Source organism: Marmota flaviventris, chromosome 11 (genome assembly GCF_047511675.1).
Source record: "Marmota flaviventris isolate mMarFla1 chromosome 11, mMarFla1.hap1, whole genome shotgun sequence".
Classification (NCBI taxonomy): Eukaryota; Metazoa; Chordata; class Mammalia; order Rodentia; family Sciuridae; genus Marmota; species Marmota flaviventris.
Window position 1 is genome coordinate 93,968,087 of NC_092508.1, and position 18,889 is coordinate 93,986,975.

Below are 18,889 nucleotides of genomic sequence, written 5' to 3' on the forward strand. Positions count from 1 at the left end.
TTTCTGGAACACTGTCACTAAATGAATTATTTTAATAAAAAATAAGAATACTTCAGACACCAAGCTAAAATTCAGATACACATTAAATTTTAAGTACTTAAGACTTTACGAGTGAAAAAAAGAAAATAGCTGCTACATGATATGCTAAAAATCTTAATGTGTTAAATTTCCAAGATCCCTATTCAATCACTCTCCAAATCAATAATGAATGTGAACTTTTCCAGAATTAAAGTGGAAGAACATTTAGGTGGCTCCTATTGTTAAAAAAAAAAAAAAAAAGTAACAACTTACTTGTGACCTACAAGCAGGATAAAAGACAGATTACTTACTTGTGAGCTTTATTTCCACAATATGTATATAAACCATTTTTATAAAAATTATGCCTATTTAATCTGGTAAGGCAGGGATATAGATAACCTTATTTTTAAGCTACAGAACAGATGAAAACAGGTACAAAAACCCTTATTGGTTTTTTTTTTTCAATTTTTTAAAATCTGTTTTAATTAGTTATACATGACAGTAGAATGCATTTATGCACTTTGATATATCATACACAAATGAGATATAATTTCTCATTTTTCTGAATGTACATGTTACAGAATCATATTGGTCAGTCACATATATACACAGAGTAACAATGTCTGTTTCATTCTACTATCTTTCCTATCCCCACATCCCCTCTTATCCCCTCCCATCACTCCCCTCTACCTAATCTAAGGTATTCTTCTCTAGTGGATGTTATTTCAACACACTGAAGATTTTCTTTCCTCTGTATAAACTGAAAACCTCTAACAATTTAAGAAAAACAGCATAATCAGGGGTTAGTAAGCATTAAGATATATACTCTGGAAAAAAAATTTTTTCAAGAAGGAAAAAAAAAGGGGGTGGGGGGAAAAAGGAACCTAACAAAGAAGCCAAATCTTATATAATAGGAATATGGCCGGTAAACCAAATATGGCCTTACTGTCTGTTTTGTAAAGTGTTTTACTGAACCACAGTCCCACATGTTCATTTATGAACTGTTTACAGCTGTTTCTGAGCTACAACAGTTGAGTTGTATAGTTGCAATACAGACTTTATGGCCCATGCAATCTAAAATAACTACCCAGGTCTCTAATTTTATGTAACAGATATCCCCAACAGTAACAAAAATGATCTTGTTTTCTCATTAGCCTATTTTGAAGAGAGCTTCGAAAAGTCCCCAAAAGAGTAAGTTAGAAATCTGACATTTCATTTTTTTAATCTTTAAAGTTATTTAAAATTATCATCTATTTCTTTTCTGAAATCTGTAATATCTGGTTAAAAATGTCCTAACCCTAATTCCAGGTCTGTAATTTATAGAACTTGCTTAACCAGTACTTAAGACTCTTCACTTTTTTTTTTTAAATATTTTTTTAGTTGTCAATAGACTTTTATTTTATTTATTTATATGCTAGGCAAGCGCTCTACCACTGAGCCACAACCTCAGCCCACTACTCTTCACTTTTGACTGTAAATGTCCAATGGGTAACTAAAAGGATTAAAAAGTTGGCACTTTTGCCTACATTTTGTATCTGTCACCTATATTCTGTATCACCTTAAATCTCAAGAACAGATCTGGATTTATAAACATCTTGTGATGACTCAAAACTAACCCCAAGGGAACAGCAGTTTTCTGACCCTGCCTGAGCAATCCTGAGATAAAGATAGACCAGACAATGCCTGATCAAGACAAGCTGCTTTGGCAGCTGTGTAAATCCTGCAGCTATGAAAACCTTCAACTCCTGCTCTCAATTCCCTTTCTCTCCTGCTCTCAATTCCCTTTCTATAAAAATCTCGGTCATTTTCAGACCCTTGTAAAGGGCTGAGACTCCTGGTCTCACTTTGCCTTTTTCAAAAGGGTCATACTAAATTAAAGTTCCTTTCCTGTTTTCACCATTACTTTTTTCCCTTTGGGTTTTCCAGTTAGTGAATAGATCTAGTTTTTTGGACCTCAGAGGCAAGCTTCTTATAGCCTAGGACTCTGCTAACACTCATATCCCCAATTTTTCCTTGTCTCTTCATGTTTAATAATTCAAGACCACAATGGCACTATAGAGCAAGGAATGTTATCCTGAAAAATCTCTCTAGCTTATCGCTTAACATCTTATACAATTATCTCACACCCAGCTTTGAGTGTATACCCTTTTTTGGGTAGTACTGGGGATTGAACTCCAGGCCACACACAAGTTAATTAAGAACAATATATAGGGATCTATAAACCCACTTTTACACCAAGTCCCAGTTTATACACTGAAACAAGATTAGTCCTATAAAACCCATAGCATTTAAAATCGTATTTCTTAGAAAAGTCTGAAATAGCTTTCCATGTTCATTGGTGGTTAATATATATCACATTGTCCCATTAGGCTAATGAATCCTTATTTTCATCCTGTTCACTTGATGATGTAATTTTATCTTTAAATTCTATTATCCAATTACTAAAATGGATTTCTAAAGTACTTAACATCTGAAATACAAATATTAATAAATGAAATGATATTTGGGATTAGCATCAAGATAACTGTGGTATGTGTGTTGAATTGCCCAGAATCAATCAATGTTCAATAAATGTGGGTAGTGCGTAATATAGAAATTTACTATTTTAAAAATCTACACAGAAATACAATTTTTCCACAATAAAAAGGTGAAAAAAAATTTTCTTTTTCTTTTTTAAAATATTTACTTAGTTAGTTTTTTGGCGGACACAACATCTTTGTTGGTATGTGGTGCTGAGGATCGAACCCGGGCCGCACGCATGCCAGGTGAGCGCGCTACCGCTTGAGCCACATCCCCAGCCCGAAAAAAATATTTTCAATGTAAAAAAATTTTTTTTTCTCTACTTACCATCTAGTAATTCTAGAGTAACTGTAGGATCCACATATTCCCACCAATGCTTTCCATCAGTTGACACAGGAATCTCCCAATTGGACCATTTGCAAGCCAAATGAATGCATACACATGCTATCACTGTTGGTTTGTACTGAAGACAGAAGGTCGTAAGATGTAGACTGTTGTAGAGCAGGTTTGAAAACGCAGAGCCATAGAAATTTAAATATGTAAAACAAAGAAAAACATTTACCAGTAAGATTAAAGCAAAAATAACAGTATGGAGGTTTTCTTCTGTAAATCTAGAGTATATAACCATATTTTATGAAATTAAAAGCTAATATAGCAATAAAAATTCTAATATAAAAACCTATAGATTATGAAATGCTTTCTTCCTCACTCCCCATAGCATATTAATATTTTATCAATGCTAATAATTTTTTTGAAATGTTTCTGTATCTAAATTCAAAGTATTTTTAAAAAGAAGAGGAAGATAGTATATTTGCAATAATCACTAGGCACAAATAACATTTTAAACTTTTGTGGCATTTTTCGTTCTTTTGTAATGTCATGGCAAAAAATGTAAAGAAAAAAGACGACTATTTGTCAAAGACAGACGAAGTAATTTCAATGTCACATTATAATCAAGGATTGTATCATTTGACGTGGCTTAAAAGACATAATTGTCTACTAAAGATAATTTAACACTTATTTTGTAAATCTGTGCTCTTTTCAGCAAAGCCCCAAAGAGAACTTACCTTTTGCCAAACAATTTAATGGCTTAATGTTAAATACTACAAAAATACTACCTCTCTCCTCCTACTATATATCAAAACTTGGGCATGTCAAATGCCTTTCAAATTTAAGTCTACTTTTCCCTCAGATTTCCTAGGAACAAAAGTCAAATCCCAATAACATATATCTTAGAAAATTTTAAGTAAAACTTATCAGTGTCACAAAAAATTAAGAATCCCCACAGCGTTGATTTGGTACCTTTTTCCCCAACAGCCCACCGAGAAGACAAATCTATATCTTTAATATCAATCTAGAACAGAATTATACATTACTCTTCCAGTTCAGTTTCAGAATTTATGAAATGTTTATTATTAGCCACAACCACTATTTTTTACTTTATATAAACTAAAAAGGAAGCAACTTTTTAAAAAAGTAGAAATTCTATTTATGTAAATCCAGGCACTGATAAGAATTGACTAGTTCTAATTTACTATTTGTGAGTATTATCTGGAAAAAAGAAACCTCCTAAGTTATATAAATTTTATTTATTTATTTATTAAAAAACTTTAACAATTATTTTAAAATTAAGAGTGGATCAATGTGAAATTTTAAAAAAATTGTCATTTAACTATAATTGTAAACTAGAAATAGCTTTATACTTACCAAGTTGCTCGAATTTCTACGTTAAGTTTAGCTCTTTGTAATCTTTAGCTGCTATTCAGGCTACCAATTTTAGACTTATGCACTCACAAATCGAGAATATGTCATCAGAAAGCACCACTACACTTCACATTGTGCATTTAACCCCTCTGTGCCCAAAGTCCCTTGTACAATACACCGCAAAGCAAACAGGAAGGTACCACCACAGTAGATGGTCCAGTCTCCTGTTGCAACAAGGGTAAGAGACACATTGAGGGGGCCCTGCATTAAAGGAAGCTATAGTGTGCTACAACAGTGCAACAAAGAGGGTCAGGATAACAACCTGTTGGTAGCCATGAAATAGGATGTCTGTGCCAAATCCTTGCTTGCTGTAAGAAAAGAAAAAAAGAAAAGACAATACTATCAGCTTTAACATGCTACCATCAAAAAGTTCTCAACACAACAAAACTTCAAAGATTTGTACACAAAAAGTAAATTTTACTTACTACTTACAAATATCACAAGAGCGCCATCATTTTCTATACTACTGAAAATCTTCAACAACATTCACTCAAATGTTTCTTGCTATCCCCCAAAGATCTGAGAAACAAGCCGATTTGCTTTTAGCTAGCCAGTTACAAGGGCTAAACTTGTTACTAAGTTAAGCATCTAGTCAGCTAAAAGTTGAAATAAAGCATTCTCCTGGATTTAAAAAAAAAAAAAAAGAAGAAGAAGAAGAAGAAAAGATTTTTGAAGTCTAATACAAAATACAAAGAGTTGCCTGCCAGACTTAATCCTCAGTCATCACATTTAAGTTGGCCTTAATACTTCCATCAAAACAAAACAGAACAAAACAAGCCCCCACCCCCCAAACTCAAGAGCATAAACTGCTCAGTTTTTTATCATGCTATTAAGCATCAACAAAATAAACAACCTAGAAGCATCATAAGGATGTAGATACAGGAAATGCCATTGTATTTTTTTTTTTAATTATAAAATGCAATTAGAGGTAATACTTAGAAAAGATCTGAGAACTCTGGGAGGAATCAGGATGCTTCACACTAGTTCCCAACAGAAAAACAATTTTTAACTAGCTTTTTAAGACACTGAAAACAGTTTACCCTCCCCTTCTGCCTGGTATTCTTCACAGCAGGAAGGCCCTTGCTACAGTTTCCCTATTTTCCCCAGTTACATTCATAATCACTGCTTATCTAGGATCAGTTCACCTGAACTCCACCCCTCTCTAACAGGCCTCAAATTCCTTCCCCTCCCCTCCTATTTTTTATTCATGGCACCTGTAATCCCTGCTGCCCCATGTGGATCATCAACATAAGGGTTTTACAAAAGGGATTTGGGTTTGGCAGAGTTGTGCTAAGGAAGAGTGTCAAAGCATCAGATGTCTTGGAGGCAGTGTGACTTAAGTATGTCATTCTTTCCTGGTGGGGAGGGAAGGAGAAATCACAGAAGTGAAAGGTCCCTGTAAAATGACAATAGCCAATTTTGTAGCAAAGTAGTATAATATCAACTCTCTCATCTCCAGCAGGGAGAAAAAGGAGTTTACAGAATAAAATTTATCTACCCCTCCCCGCAAAAGAATCAAAACATACAGAAAAGGAAAAATAATTTTGAACTGCCATAGCAGTTTTCACCTAGGAATGTATGTAAATTAAATAATCTATAAACAGTCACTATGCAACAAAGAATGAAGGGAAAATGTTCTTGTTAGCTGAAAGTTGTAAGAGTGAAGAAAGACACCAAACGTGGAAAAACATTTTTTTTTTTTTAAATGGAGCAAGACTAGGTTAGTCAGACAACATGAAGTTGAACATATATGGATGGTTTGTACTCAAATTTAGGGATGACACATTTTAAACATTAACAAGAAAAATGAGATTTAAATGTTTTGTTTTAGGTGTTATATCAAATTTGTAGTTTTTGAGAATAATTTAAAACCCAATTTTATTTTCTGAGTTACTTTATACATAAGTAATTTTTTAAAACTTACCATAATATATTCCTTTAACTAATATCTTTAAGCTAGCTTCATTAGGCTCTTAGAGCAGGTTTTATGGTTCTCTGTCATTCTCATGAAGCTTAAGTTTTCAAGAAAACAAAACTAAGCTTTTTTTTTTTTCTTAATTCAACATCAACAACTAGTTATCTATCTATACTACAACTAGTACAGAGTTTTCTGTACTGGGGATGAGAATATACTATAAAATGTATTTGTATAATTATGAAGAATAGGAACCTAATTATATTCTAGTTTACAAAGTGATATAGTAATAACATATGCTATTAGGTTAAAAAAATATGAGACATTTTTATAAGTCTACTTCCATAAGGACATAATCAGGTTACAGGCATGTTTTTCTTTTTAATGCATCCATTAACATAATGAAATGTTATCTAGGCACAAAACAAATTCAATTTAGAATGAATACAATGTAAGACTATTTAGGTAAACTCTAAAAACAAGGCCATCAAAAAAATCTGACCCATCCTACTTAGAATAAGCCTGAAAAATAAAAAAGGCTGTGGGTCAAAGAATGAAATAGCAAAGTTTCCTTTTCAAAAAAAAGAAGAGGAAAAAGCACACTAAACGTCCCAACTGGTTGCTCTGAGTATATAACACTTCAAACGGGAAACAGGAAAGAAGAGGCAGCACAACATGCAACTGTGTAATAAAGTATTTCTAAGACTACAGGAACATATATATAGGATTTATTAATAGGAGTAGAAAAATGTTATACCACATGCTTTACTCAGAGTAAAGCAAATACTATAAAAACTTCATATTCCCATTTATAAAAGGTCTAACAAGCATATCACAAACTGTATTTACACATCATGCTTCATGATTTCCCCATTATACACAAAGAAAAAAACATTTTTAAAAATGCTAAAAAACTTCAACAAATGGACTAAATCAATTTTGTTTAAATAAATATGGGCAAAACCCTTCCAAAAATGACAATCTGCTAACAAAGACAGATTTTATCAGCAAGACTTGAGAATGGTCTCAGAATTCTTTACACTTTTTATCACTTTTCAAGAAGTCAATGAAAATTTGAAATAAATCAGACATTAATACTACTTTTTGCACCCATGTACTAATAGTGTACATCTCAAATATTAACTGAAATGGCACTGGCAGAACCCAATGGGGGAGAGAATTACTAATATTTGCAAGTCCTCCAATTTTTTAGTGAACTGAAATTTATTTAAGTTTAAAGGAAGCTAACACACTACGTAGAACCATGAAAGTAAATAAATAGGTAGATGTAGAATGTTAAAAAATAATGCTTAAAAATGACTTTTACCCCATTTTAATAACACATAGCAGAAGGCTAGAAGAACAAATTAGCATACAAACCAATTATAGATGATAAAAAGCATTAATACTTATCTTAAAAATTTCAAAGATCACTTACCTCTTACTAACTGGGTACATTTCACCACATCTGTGTGTGGGTGTTCAATGGTGATCTCAAAACCTGAAATGATAAGCACTTTTTTTCCCACCCACTTATACCACTACCAATACTTGCCTGAGAAATGTCATTCATTACAACTACAAATGTATAATACATTCGTCCATGTTAAAAAGAATTCCAAAGACTTAAAGTTTCTTATCACTGACATGCTCATTACAACTCCAAAAATAAGAAGTACTTAATTTCTTCTCAAATACAATGTCTCAAGACAGTTATTTCAGAATCAAGGTTAATTATATTCAAAATTTTAAGTTATAATTAATTTGGGTTTACTTTCAAGTTCAAAACAAAATCATGGCAAATGACAATGACTAAGATGGTAATTTAAGCAGGGAATTTAACAAAATATTGTCTTTGGGCTCCAGGTTCAGTGACACATGCCTGTAATCCCAGAGACTCTGTGCGGGTAAGGCAGGAGGATCAAGTTTTGGACTAGTCTCAGCAATTTAGCAAGACCTTATCAAAATAAAAAATAAAAGGCTGGCAATATGGCTCAGTGGTTAAGCGCTCCTGGATTCAATCCCCAGTACCAAGTACTATCTTTCTTAATATTCCAAATATTTGTTTCAAAAGATGTGAAAAAAACATTTCTCATAAATGTCAATGTTGGGCAACAGTGGTAGAAAAGAACTTTTAAATGATACAGACCTTAGTTTCTACTGTGGTACAGTGAAGGGCTCAACCAGTTCACTTATAACTACACTAATAATCAAAATCACACAGCAAGCAAACTATGTAAGTCTCATAATTCTTGAAATCACAATTTAAAGAATTAAAACTAAAGATAAAATGTTGAAAGCTTCCAATGTTCAATCCTTATGTAGGGTAGGGTTTTTACTTTTATAAAGAGGGAAGGTCACATTTAGTATATTCAAAACTCTTTAAGTGAATAAAAGTATAACAAATGGGCAATCTTAATTATTTTAAAGTTGTTTTAGGTTTTTATTTATATATCTACTATAATTAAAGTATGCAAAATAATACTTTACTCCCTTAAAATAATGCTATTCATTCTGTATACTTAAGAATTTGTCACTGGGGCTGGGACTGGGGCTCAGCAGTAGAGCGCTCGCCTAGCATGTGTGAGGCGCTGGGCTCAACTCTCAGCACCACATAAAAATAAATAAAATAAGGGTATTGTGTCCAACTACAACTAAAAAAATATTTAAAGAAAGAATGTAAAAAAAAAAAAAAAAAGAATGTCATAAGGAATACATGTTACACAATGACTTTAAATTTTTTTTTTATGGTGCTAGGGATATAACACATGTTTTGTGCATGCTGGGTGAATGCTACACATTTAGACCCTATACAATGCCTTTGTATATTAAAGTAATTTTACAGTAGTCTACAATACTTTTTAATTTTAAATTTTATTACAAGTGTATAACTACCCATAAGTTTATGTAAATTTGTATAACAACATGATAAAAAACCATTATATCTGCAGGGAACAACACTTGTATCTTTTGATAAAAAATATGAGTTACATGCATCTCAAACAAGTTCATTTTATATAAAGAGACTCTGCCACAAGTAGCTGTAACTTGTATTTCTATTCAACGGCTGGGAATTAAGTAATAAATAAAACAAAAAACGACAAATTTGTAATGTAACACACGTTCATAGAATGAAGGTGTAACAGAAAGGAGCTTTGCCCGTGTTTACAAAGAAAGTCAGATGACTAGAGATTTAAACTTAGATCCCTATTAAGTCCATAATTACCCTACCACATGCTGCTAAGTTCTTCCATAAGGAATTCATGATATTTTTTTTTGGGGGGGATGTGACTTTTAAAAAAAAATTTTTATTTGTTTTAATTAGTTATACATGACAGTAGAATGCACTTATATACTTTGATATATCACATATAGATGGAATATAATTTCTCATTTTTCTGAGTGTACATATTATAGAATCACATTGGTTATACAGTCATATTCATACATACATACATACAGTAATAATGTCTGTTTCATTCTACTGTCTTTCTTATCCCCACATCCCCCGCCTTCCTGTCAATTTTAAACAAGTCACAACCTTTTTAGGACTCAATTTTATTTAGTCCTAAATAGTCTGCTGTAAAGTTAAAAAAAAAAACTAGAGTAAATAAACCTTAAACAAAGATTTAACTTTTTAAAAAGGATGATCACTTAATTACTATATCACATTAAAAATGATGTAATATAGTCATTACATACTGACTATAAGCACTGGGAGAGTTAGGATTGCCATGTATATTTGTATACATCACCATTATATGCAACAATCCTAGAGGACTCTCCGGGGCAAATCCACAGTGAAGCAATTTTGCTTCACCTATCTGAAAACCCAAAAAATCATTATAGGTGGCTATGTTTACCATTCAATTAAATTATGTCAAATGAAATTAAATTTTAGAAAAATAGTTTCTTTACTATTGGGCAATACTTTTGTGTGGTACTAGGGACTGACCCTAGGCTCTTGTGCATGCCAAGCAAGCACTCCACTTCTAAGCTATACCTCTAGTACTTTTAACACTTGTGAGATAGGGTCTTGCTACATTGCCCAGGCTGGCCTTAAATTTGCAATCCTCCTGCCTTACACTCCTGTCCTGGGACTATAGGTCTCTCCGGTAGGTGGGAAGACAGGTGTGTGCCACCACACCAAGCTGGGCAATACTACCGTATTTTAAAATTACTTTCTTCAATAAAATTATTCTAGGAATCTTTAATTGAAAATATTGCACTGAAGAACACAAAATAATTGACATTAATACATACCTAGTGTTTGTAGCATTATGGTTTCAAGTAAAACCAGTTCTTGAGTCTGCTGAAGGTAAGCCTGGCAGATAAAAATAATATTAAAATACTTAAGATAAACAACACTACTAAACTACTTAAAACTTTACATCTCATGAGAATTATAGATCAATTACAAAAGAATTAATGGAGTTTGCAAATATGGGAAAAATAAACTGAGAGTAATAGAGAACATTCATTTTTTTTGTGACAAGCCTAAACTGAATCACTTTCCAGTTTACAAAGTGTACAAAGAAAAAACAAAAACAAACAGAAAAATCCTTAATGATAATACAGGTTAACTGAGAAAAGATCTATACAGTGCGTATAGTTAAACTTTTACCTAGGCATTACTGCTTCAAGACACATTTACAACAGAAGCACCAAGCTAAATAATAACATCAAACTCAAACCAGCATTTAAAGAAATGTTAGCACTCTTTAGGAAAGACAATCAAAACAAAACCTCAACTCTTTAGATTAAAAGAAGAGAGTTCAGATATAAAATATGAAAATAATGTATCATACATACACCCATGGAGACATAAATGTCAGAGAACCTTCTCCCTAAATTTCAAGAAAGTATTCTCCATTGTAATACTATAAGAATATAAGAACTTTCTGCCACATCATTCTTAGATCATGACAACTAACCTGGGTGATAAAGAAGTACACTTAATTTTATTTATGCTCCATTCTGAAAGGTCATTTGAGTTAATTTTTAAAACATGGTTTTCTAGTATTTGAGCAATACTATCAAGCATTCATTAGAAATCTGAGTTTGTACTATCTTTGAATAATCAAAAATTCCTTACTATTTATTTAGTAGGTACATTTTTTCCATTAAATCCAACATTTATTATAAAGTTTATTATTAATAAAATCAGATATACTTCTATCAGAGCTTTATCTGGACTTGAAACTTGACCTAAATTAAACAAAATTAATGTAATTCTTTAGTCATTTGGTGAGTAAAGGTTTCTTATTAAATAACTCACCTATAATAAAAAAAAAGTTAGAAAAAAGGCCTACAATTCTAGCTCCCACTTTATTAGAAGGAATAGCTCTCTCTCTCTCTTTTTTGGTACTGGGGAATTGAACTCAGGGGCATTCAACTACTGAGCAACATCCCCGGCCCTTTTTAAAATATTCTGAGACTGGGTCTCACTAAGTTGCTGAAGATGGCTTTGAATTTATGATCTTCCTGCCTCAGTTTCCCAAGCTGCTGGGATTACAGGCATATGCCATCACACCTGGCAGGAACAACTCTTTAAAAAGACTAATTACTATTCTAGAGGTAAATCAGAGTTTTTCTATTTCTTCATCTGCTAATAACATAAAAGAGTTCTTTATTTTCTGGTCAAGGACATCTACAAATATTACTTATCCTCTTATATAATTCACAGGTTTGCTTTGAGGACAGACAACATGTGAAACACTTGAAAGTAACTTTGAATCAAAGCTTTATATAATTCAGAATGACATCCAAATTCAGGAACATATCTGAAATGTTTCTGTCAGATGGCTTCCTGGTATTATGATCCTCAGTGGTAATAAAAACAAGCAACATTTGGTATTCCACACTAACTGTATTAAGCCTAAAATATGAAAAAGTTTCAAACTTCTAAAGAAAAACTCTCCAAGCACTTAAAAAAAAAACAACATACATCACATTTTGTATCCAGCAGTGGCTCAAGAGGATGAAGACAAGCATGTGCCACTTTGATAACATGTTCAAGTTTTCGAGCTTGTTCTTCCACTTTTGCAGCCAAAAATAATGCAGTAGGTGATATTATCTGTAGAAAAGAGAAAAATTTGATGATGTAAAAACAGATCTTAGGAAATTTCTCTACTTTGTAAGGAGGAAGGTGTGCAAGGAAAGAATGCATTATTAATAGTATGAATTGTACACTGGTCTATGGAAAGATTGATGAAAAAGTTGTATTTTTTTTTTTAATTTTTGGTGCTGAGGATTGAACCAAGTACCTTGCACATGCTAAGCAGAAGCTCCACCACTGAGTTATACTCCCAGCTCCAATGTGAGAGCTTTAATCATGTTATTTATTCATTAAACAGAACTAGCTGTCCACTGACATAATGTATTTTACTTGGTTTTCAGACAGAAAAGCAAAAGGGATAAGAGAAAAGATTTATACTTCAGCTAAAGAGGGAAAGTTGAATATTAATTTATAAACTATGAAAGTAAAGGAATAGCAAAATGATGATGCCATAATTAAAAAAAAAGATTAACAGCAGGTAAAATATATCTACTATACTCTCTCCTTTTTAGGCACAGAATCATCACTTTCTAGTGCTTGTTTAAGTCAAGCATTGACTTATTATATGATTAAGAGCCAAACTATCTTGTTTAAAGGGCAGAACAGGTATCCTAAGAAAAAATTCTGAACTCAGCCTGGCTACCTTTATTACTTCACTACAGCTAAAGCTACAAAAAACAGGGTATAAGCATGTAATATACACAGATTAGAAACTTTTGTAAAAGTGGAGATCCAGAAAGGATCAATTTTCTTTTTTTATAACTAAGGTCCTTGGGATATAAGCACAATAACAAAGCACTACAAAGATAATGACTAAGAGAAACATAAATTTTGAAAAAAACATTTACCCAAAAAGTAAATTTAGCAATAAATCAAAAAACCAAGAAATTAGATATACTAACCCAGGAATTAGATATACTTTATGCTCGAAGTATGCTTTAAGATTACACACAAGAGGGGCTGGAGTTGTGGCTCAGTGGTAGAAAGAGCACTTGCCTAGCATGTGTGAGGCCCTGGGTTTTATTTTCAGCACCGCATATAAATAAATGAATAAAATAAAGGTCCATCAACATCTAAAAAATAAGGTTACACAAGGGCCAGGCATGTGGTACATGCCTGTAATCCTAGCAACCTGGCAAGCTGAGACAGAAGGATTCCAAGTTTGAGGCCAGCCTCAGCAACTCTGCAAGACCCCGTGTCCAAAAAGAAAAAAGAAAAAGAATTGGGGATGTAGCTCAGTAGTAAAGTGCCTCTGTGTTAAATCCCCAGTACCTACATAAATAAATAAAATAAGATTATACAAAAGAAATTTCTCATGGAAAAGTAGTTTCTAAATGTTAAAGATTTAGGTCTCTATTTTTCAAGAGATGAAGATCTGTGTCTCACTGTATCTTTGGGGAGGAGGGGGTTCATCAGTCATTATACAGAAATAAAGCCAGAGGGGAGGTGGAAAAAGAGAGGTATAAATCTTATCACATGATGTGGGTAATTAAGGAAGAGATCCTTGTCTTCTGAGGGCTTTTTAAAAAACATGACATGGATTTTAATCACTGGATTTTGGATTCAAAAGGGAGTTTCTCTAGTTTTGCAGATGAGTAAATAGAATAAAAATGCCTTCAAAAAGCTCTTTTTCTGCAGCATTAATCTTTAAAACAGACCTATAATATAGTAGCACTACTGGGAGATGACATACATTTTTAGGAGATGGGGGCTTAGTGGAAGCTTCTTAAGTCACTGGGAGGATTATGGGACCTTTCTCTTTCTCTTTGCTTTCTGTCATAAGGTGAGAAGTCTGCTTTGACCTGATGTGTGGCCCTCAAAGCAATGAGGCCATTTGATATTGGAATAGAGCCTCCAGAAATATGAGCTGAAATAAACCCTTTCTCCTTATAAGTTAACTGCCTCAGAGATTTCACTATAGTGACAGAAAACTGGTTAGTAACTACTCCCAATGATCAGAAATAATGGTTTCTCAAATGGGCTTAATAATTTCAACATAGACTTTCAAATTATTTCCTCTTTTTAAAATTAATTTTTTTAAAGAGAGAGAGTGAGAGAGCGAGAGAGAGAGAGAGAATTTTTTAATATTTATTTTTTAGTTAGCGGCGGACACAACATCTCCGTTTTGTATGTGGTGCTGAGGATCAAACCCGGGGCGCACGCATGCCAGGCCAGCACGCTACCGCTTGAGCCACATCCCCAGCCCTTAAAATTAAAATTTTAACATGAAAAATATTGGAAAAATTGAGAATGCTTAAAAGATTTAACAGCCTAGAAGCAGCCTAAACACAGACTGAGTTATTCATTGTGTTCCCATTATCTAGCATTGTATGACTGCTGTTCAATGTTTGCTGAATGCATGAGATGTATGAAAGGCACCAATAAAGTATCCCAAATGCCATAATAAAAATCTAAGAACCAATGGCCACAAAAGAAATTCAAAAAAAATAAATAAAACGAAGACACTCTCTATTTCCCACAATCTCTCTCTCATCTTATTCATATCTAAAATAATAGCAATCCAACCTTCAACATGCTAAAACTCTGTATCAAAAGTGAAGCAATAGAAGCCCAAGTCAAAAGTCAAATTAGAGTGAATTATTTAATACTTAACATTTCCTGAACTGCCACATGATCCAGAATTTCTCTTATTTTCCAAAAAGATACTCAACAAAAGTTTCCAATGAACTTTTCTTCATAACTCCCACATAATTCCTAAACACAGCTCCATCCCCTCCATACATTTTGTGGCAGTGCTACTATAAGTCTCAATATCAACAAAACTTTCAAACTACACATATTCCTTCAAAGATAGTCTTAAAAGAAACAAAGAATGTGTACTAATGATTCTAAAGTTCTATACATAATTTTAAAATTTAAGTATCTAGGGAGCCAAGCAATGATCTTCAGGAAAGACTTCGTAGAAGTCTTTCTGTTCCCTTAGGGCTCAAATCTCTCATCCTCCTCCCGTGCAACACTAACATCCAACACTCTTCTAAAGTTCCTGGTGAAATCCACTAACTCCATTCACATTTCCTCCTGTACAGCCTGCAAATATTTTACTCCATCAGGGCTGTAAAAACAAAACACAATACAACACCTTTTCAGACAGATACTTAGGTGAATGAATATCCATGTGAGGCTTTAATTTTAAGGATGATCAAAGATAGTGATCAAACTAGATATTACTACTGCCTTTTGTATGGAAGGCTGACTTTGTTGTGTGACTTAAAAGAATTCCAAAAGTTTTGGGTAACAGAAATATTACTAGTTGGACTGTGGTTTTTAAAGGTGAGCATATTTTGAAGGCAACATTCACTGGCACTTGTGAATATGGTTTGAAGCCAAAGAATTTACACCAGCAATACTGGAATATATATGTTTAGTTGGTTTGCACAATCAAACAATTATAAAGTTGAGATCCAGTTTACTGGGGACAGGGATCGTGTACTGTCCATTTTAGTGTTTCGATACCTAGCTGATTTAACATAAGATCAGTAATAAAAATTTTGTGAACATTTAAAAAAAAAAAAAAAAGCTGATTTTTAAAGCATTTGTCACTCTAGCAGATGTACAACTATTGCAAGGGAATGTTACAGTTTCAAAGCAAAGACAAATTTCTACCTAAATATACACACAATTATTGAGGGGTAAAATAGAAGTGATGAAGCCAAGACTGTCTGAGTGGAATCTTGGCTCTATTATCTGACAAGTCTAGGCAGTACTTATTCTCTTTGTGGCTCAGTTTCTGCGTGTGTAGAACAGGAGAAATAATATCCACTTATCAAGATTACAATGAGGATTAAATGAACCAACACAGGCAAAGCAGAACAGTGCCGCCACAGGAATATAACTCAAATATTATTACTACTATGTTGAAAAATTAAACAATTGTTAGTGTTGACCTTAAAAAATAATTTAAAAAGCAAACTTTTTAAATTCCCTTTTTCTTGCTCACTTCCTTCCACAGTTAATTAAACTCAATTCTTCTAAGGTTCTGCTGCAGATTTAACTAAGCATATTCAAATACGGAAATTATGATGCTTGAGATTCTTATTATGATTTATCCCCATATTCCTTTCTCCCCTTCTCCTTTTCTATTCTTTTATGTTTCCATTCCTACCTCTTGATCTGACTCCCTTCCTTCTACATCTTTCCTCCTCCTGCCCATTCCTGTCTGCTGTCTCCCCTCTCCGCCATGATGCCCTCACTGATGACATTCTTCAGTCTCCAATGCTGGTTTCAACCTTGATAGCTAGAGGCAAAGTCAGGTTGCATTAACCAAAAAAAAAAAAAAAAAAAAAAAAAAACCCTGGGTAATTGCTAAGTCACCAAAAATGGTTGTTATCAGTCAGTTCTATGAAACATCTGGCCTTTAGCCTTTTAATAGTCTTGGTGAATAATTTGGTGTGTATTTGTACATGCCTGTTTTATCACCCTTTGACCTTAAATCTGTTAGTTGAGAAAAGCCTCAAGGCACAAAAAAAAGGCTTCCGAGTTTGCTAATACAAACAAGCTCATTCTAATCTGTTCCTGTGATTTATCTGTAGGTCTTACACACTAGTGAAGTCATTCTTTCCCTGTCCCTGAACTTTCCCAAATATATTTCCACCCCACCCCTAAGACTTGATAATTATTTTCAGTACCTTCTAAAGGGACTCCATTAATAAATTCTTAGCTAGCTTTAATTGCCACAGCTCAAAATTTGAAAATTACTTGCCTAGGTTACAGTTTAGGAAAAGTGGTAGTGGTATAACATTAGAAAAGGATCACAGAAAGATCAACTTGATATGAAGGAAGACTAGGGAGGAAGAGCCCATACAAAAAAGAATAAGTCAAGGGCTGGGGATGTGGCTCAAGTGGTAGTACGCTCGCCTGGCATGCATGCGGCCCGGGTTCGATCCTCAGCACCACATACAAAGATGCTGTGTCCACTGAAAACTAAAAAAAATAAATAAATATTAAAATTCTCTCTCTCTCTCTAAAACAAAACAAACAAAAAAAAGAATAAGTCAAAACGCCCATTTGTTAATAAGAATGATCACCAAACTTAAAATAATTAAAACAAAATTCTAGTACAAAAAAGTGGTCTACATCTTTAATTTTGCTGCACTGACATTAAAGTGTTACAGCAAGTGTCATTACTCAGGCTGACATTTTAGTTGTTTTCTCATTCATACTGAGAAAACTTAGTGTTTAAAGTACACCAATTTTATAGTTAAGTCTCTATTCTCTATATAGAGTTCCTACAGCCTACCATGAACACTCAACTCTTTTATATAGTATTGTAATACGGACATTAACCTCACACAGGTTCTCAAATATTCAACACAAATCTAACAAAAGGCTATGAAAAAAGCAGTCACTATTCCCCGCCAAAGTCATCTACAGATTCAATGCTCATCAAAATCTGTTTTCTTTCTTTCATTAGGCCCTCCCACCCCCAAAACTGACTCCTGGATCTTAAAACTCATATGGAAATGCAAAGGGCTCAGAAGAGCCAAAATAAACTGAAGAACAAAATTGGAAGACTCATACTTACTGAATTCAAACTTACTATAAAGCTACAATAATCCCATTAGACTGTGGGATGTGCATAAAGGCAGACATAAAGGATCACAGAACAGAAAAACCAAGATTCCAGAAATAAACCCTTACATGGTCAATGGATTTTCAACAAGACTATTAAAAGTTCAACAAATGGTACTAAAGCAACTGTATATAACTAGTCTTAAAAAAAACAAAAACTCAACTCCTTCTTTATACCATACACAATAAATAACTCAAAATGGATCACAGACTAAAATTTCAGATCCTAGATTATACAAGTGATAAAAGAAAAAACATTAACAAACTGGATGTCTGTATTGCAAATACCACCAAGAAAGTGTGGGGACGGGGGAGCCCACATACAATGAGAGATACATTCACACCTACCAAAAAAAAAAAAAAGCCATAAACAGTTATAAGTGTAAAAAAGATATGGAGTTATTGAATCCTCATTTATTTCTTCTGGGAAGATAAAATGGTGTGGCTACTCTGGAAAACAGTTTGGCAATTCCTTGAAATGTTTTTACAAAGCTCTCCATTATGGGAATCTAGATTACCTCATAACCCAGAAATTCCACTCTGAGGTATTTACCTAATACAAGTGAATGTTTATACAAAAACTTGTATTTGAATGTTGATATCATTATTCATAACAGACAACAAGTGAAATCAACCCAAATGCCCATCAACTGTCATATGAATAATTAAAGGATAGCTACCAAAGGGACAGAATATTATTCAGCATCAAAAAGGAACGAAGTCCTAATATATCCTACACCATGGATGGACCTTAAAAATAATACGCCATGTGAAAGACTATACATTGCATGATTCTATTTATATGAAATATCTAGAACTGGCAAATCAATGAAGACAGAAAACTATTTAGTGGTTGCCCAAGGTGGGGAAAGGAACTGATGATGAATAAACTATTTATGTATTCAAGGCTTTTTTGGGAAGTGATGAAAAATGATGGCTATACAACTCCATTAACACACCCTTTGAATTATGTATTCTAAATGAGTAAATTTGAGGCTGAGGCTATAGCTCAGTGGTAAAGTTCT

The 18,889-nt window shown here is 33.3% G+C and overlaps 1 protein-coding gene across 6 annotated transcripts in view; it reads right to left on the bottom strand.

The window, feature by feature from the left end:
- Ccnt2 (cyclin T2) overlaps window positions 1-18,889 on the bottom strand; it is a 39,299-nt gene that overhangs the window by 9,294 nt on the left and 11,116 nt on the right. For 2 of the 6 annotated variants that reach the window (XM_027936826.3, XM_027936827.3), the window contains exons 3-7: window positions 12,165-12,293; window positions 10,481-10,541; window positions 7,656-7,718; window positions 4,565-4,610; window positions 2,866-3,029 (exon numbers count right to left, since the gene is read on the bottom strand). In XM_027936826.3, the coding sequence (XP_027792627.1) occupies window positions 2,866-3,029; window positions 4,565-4,610; window positions 7,656-7,718; window positions 10,481-10,541; window positions 12,165-12,293 (463 nt within the window). The other 4 variants (XR_011709134.1, XM_071619232.1, XM_071619233.1 and 1 more) reach the window with 4 other exon arrangements.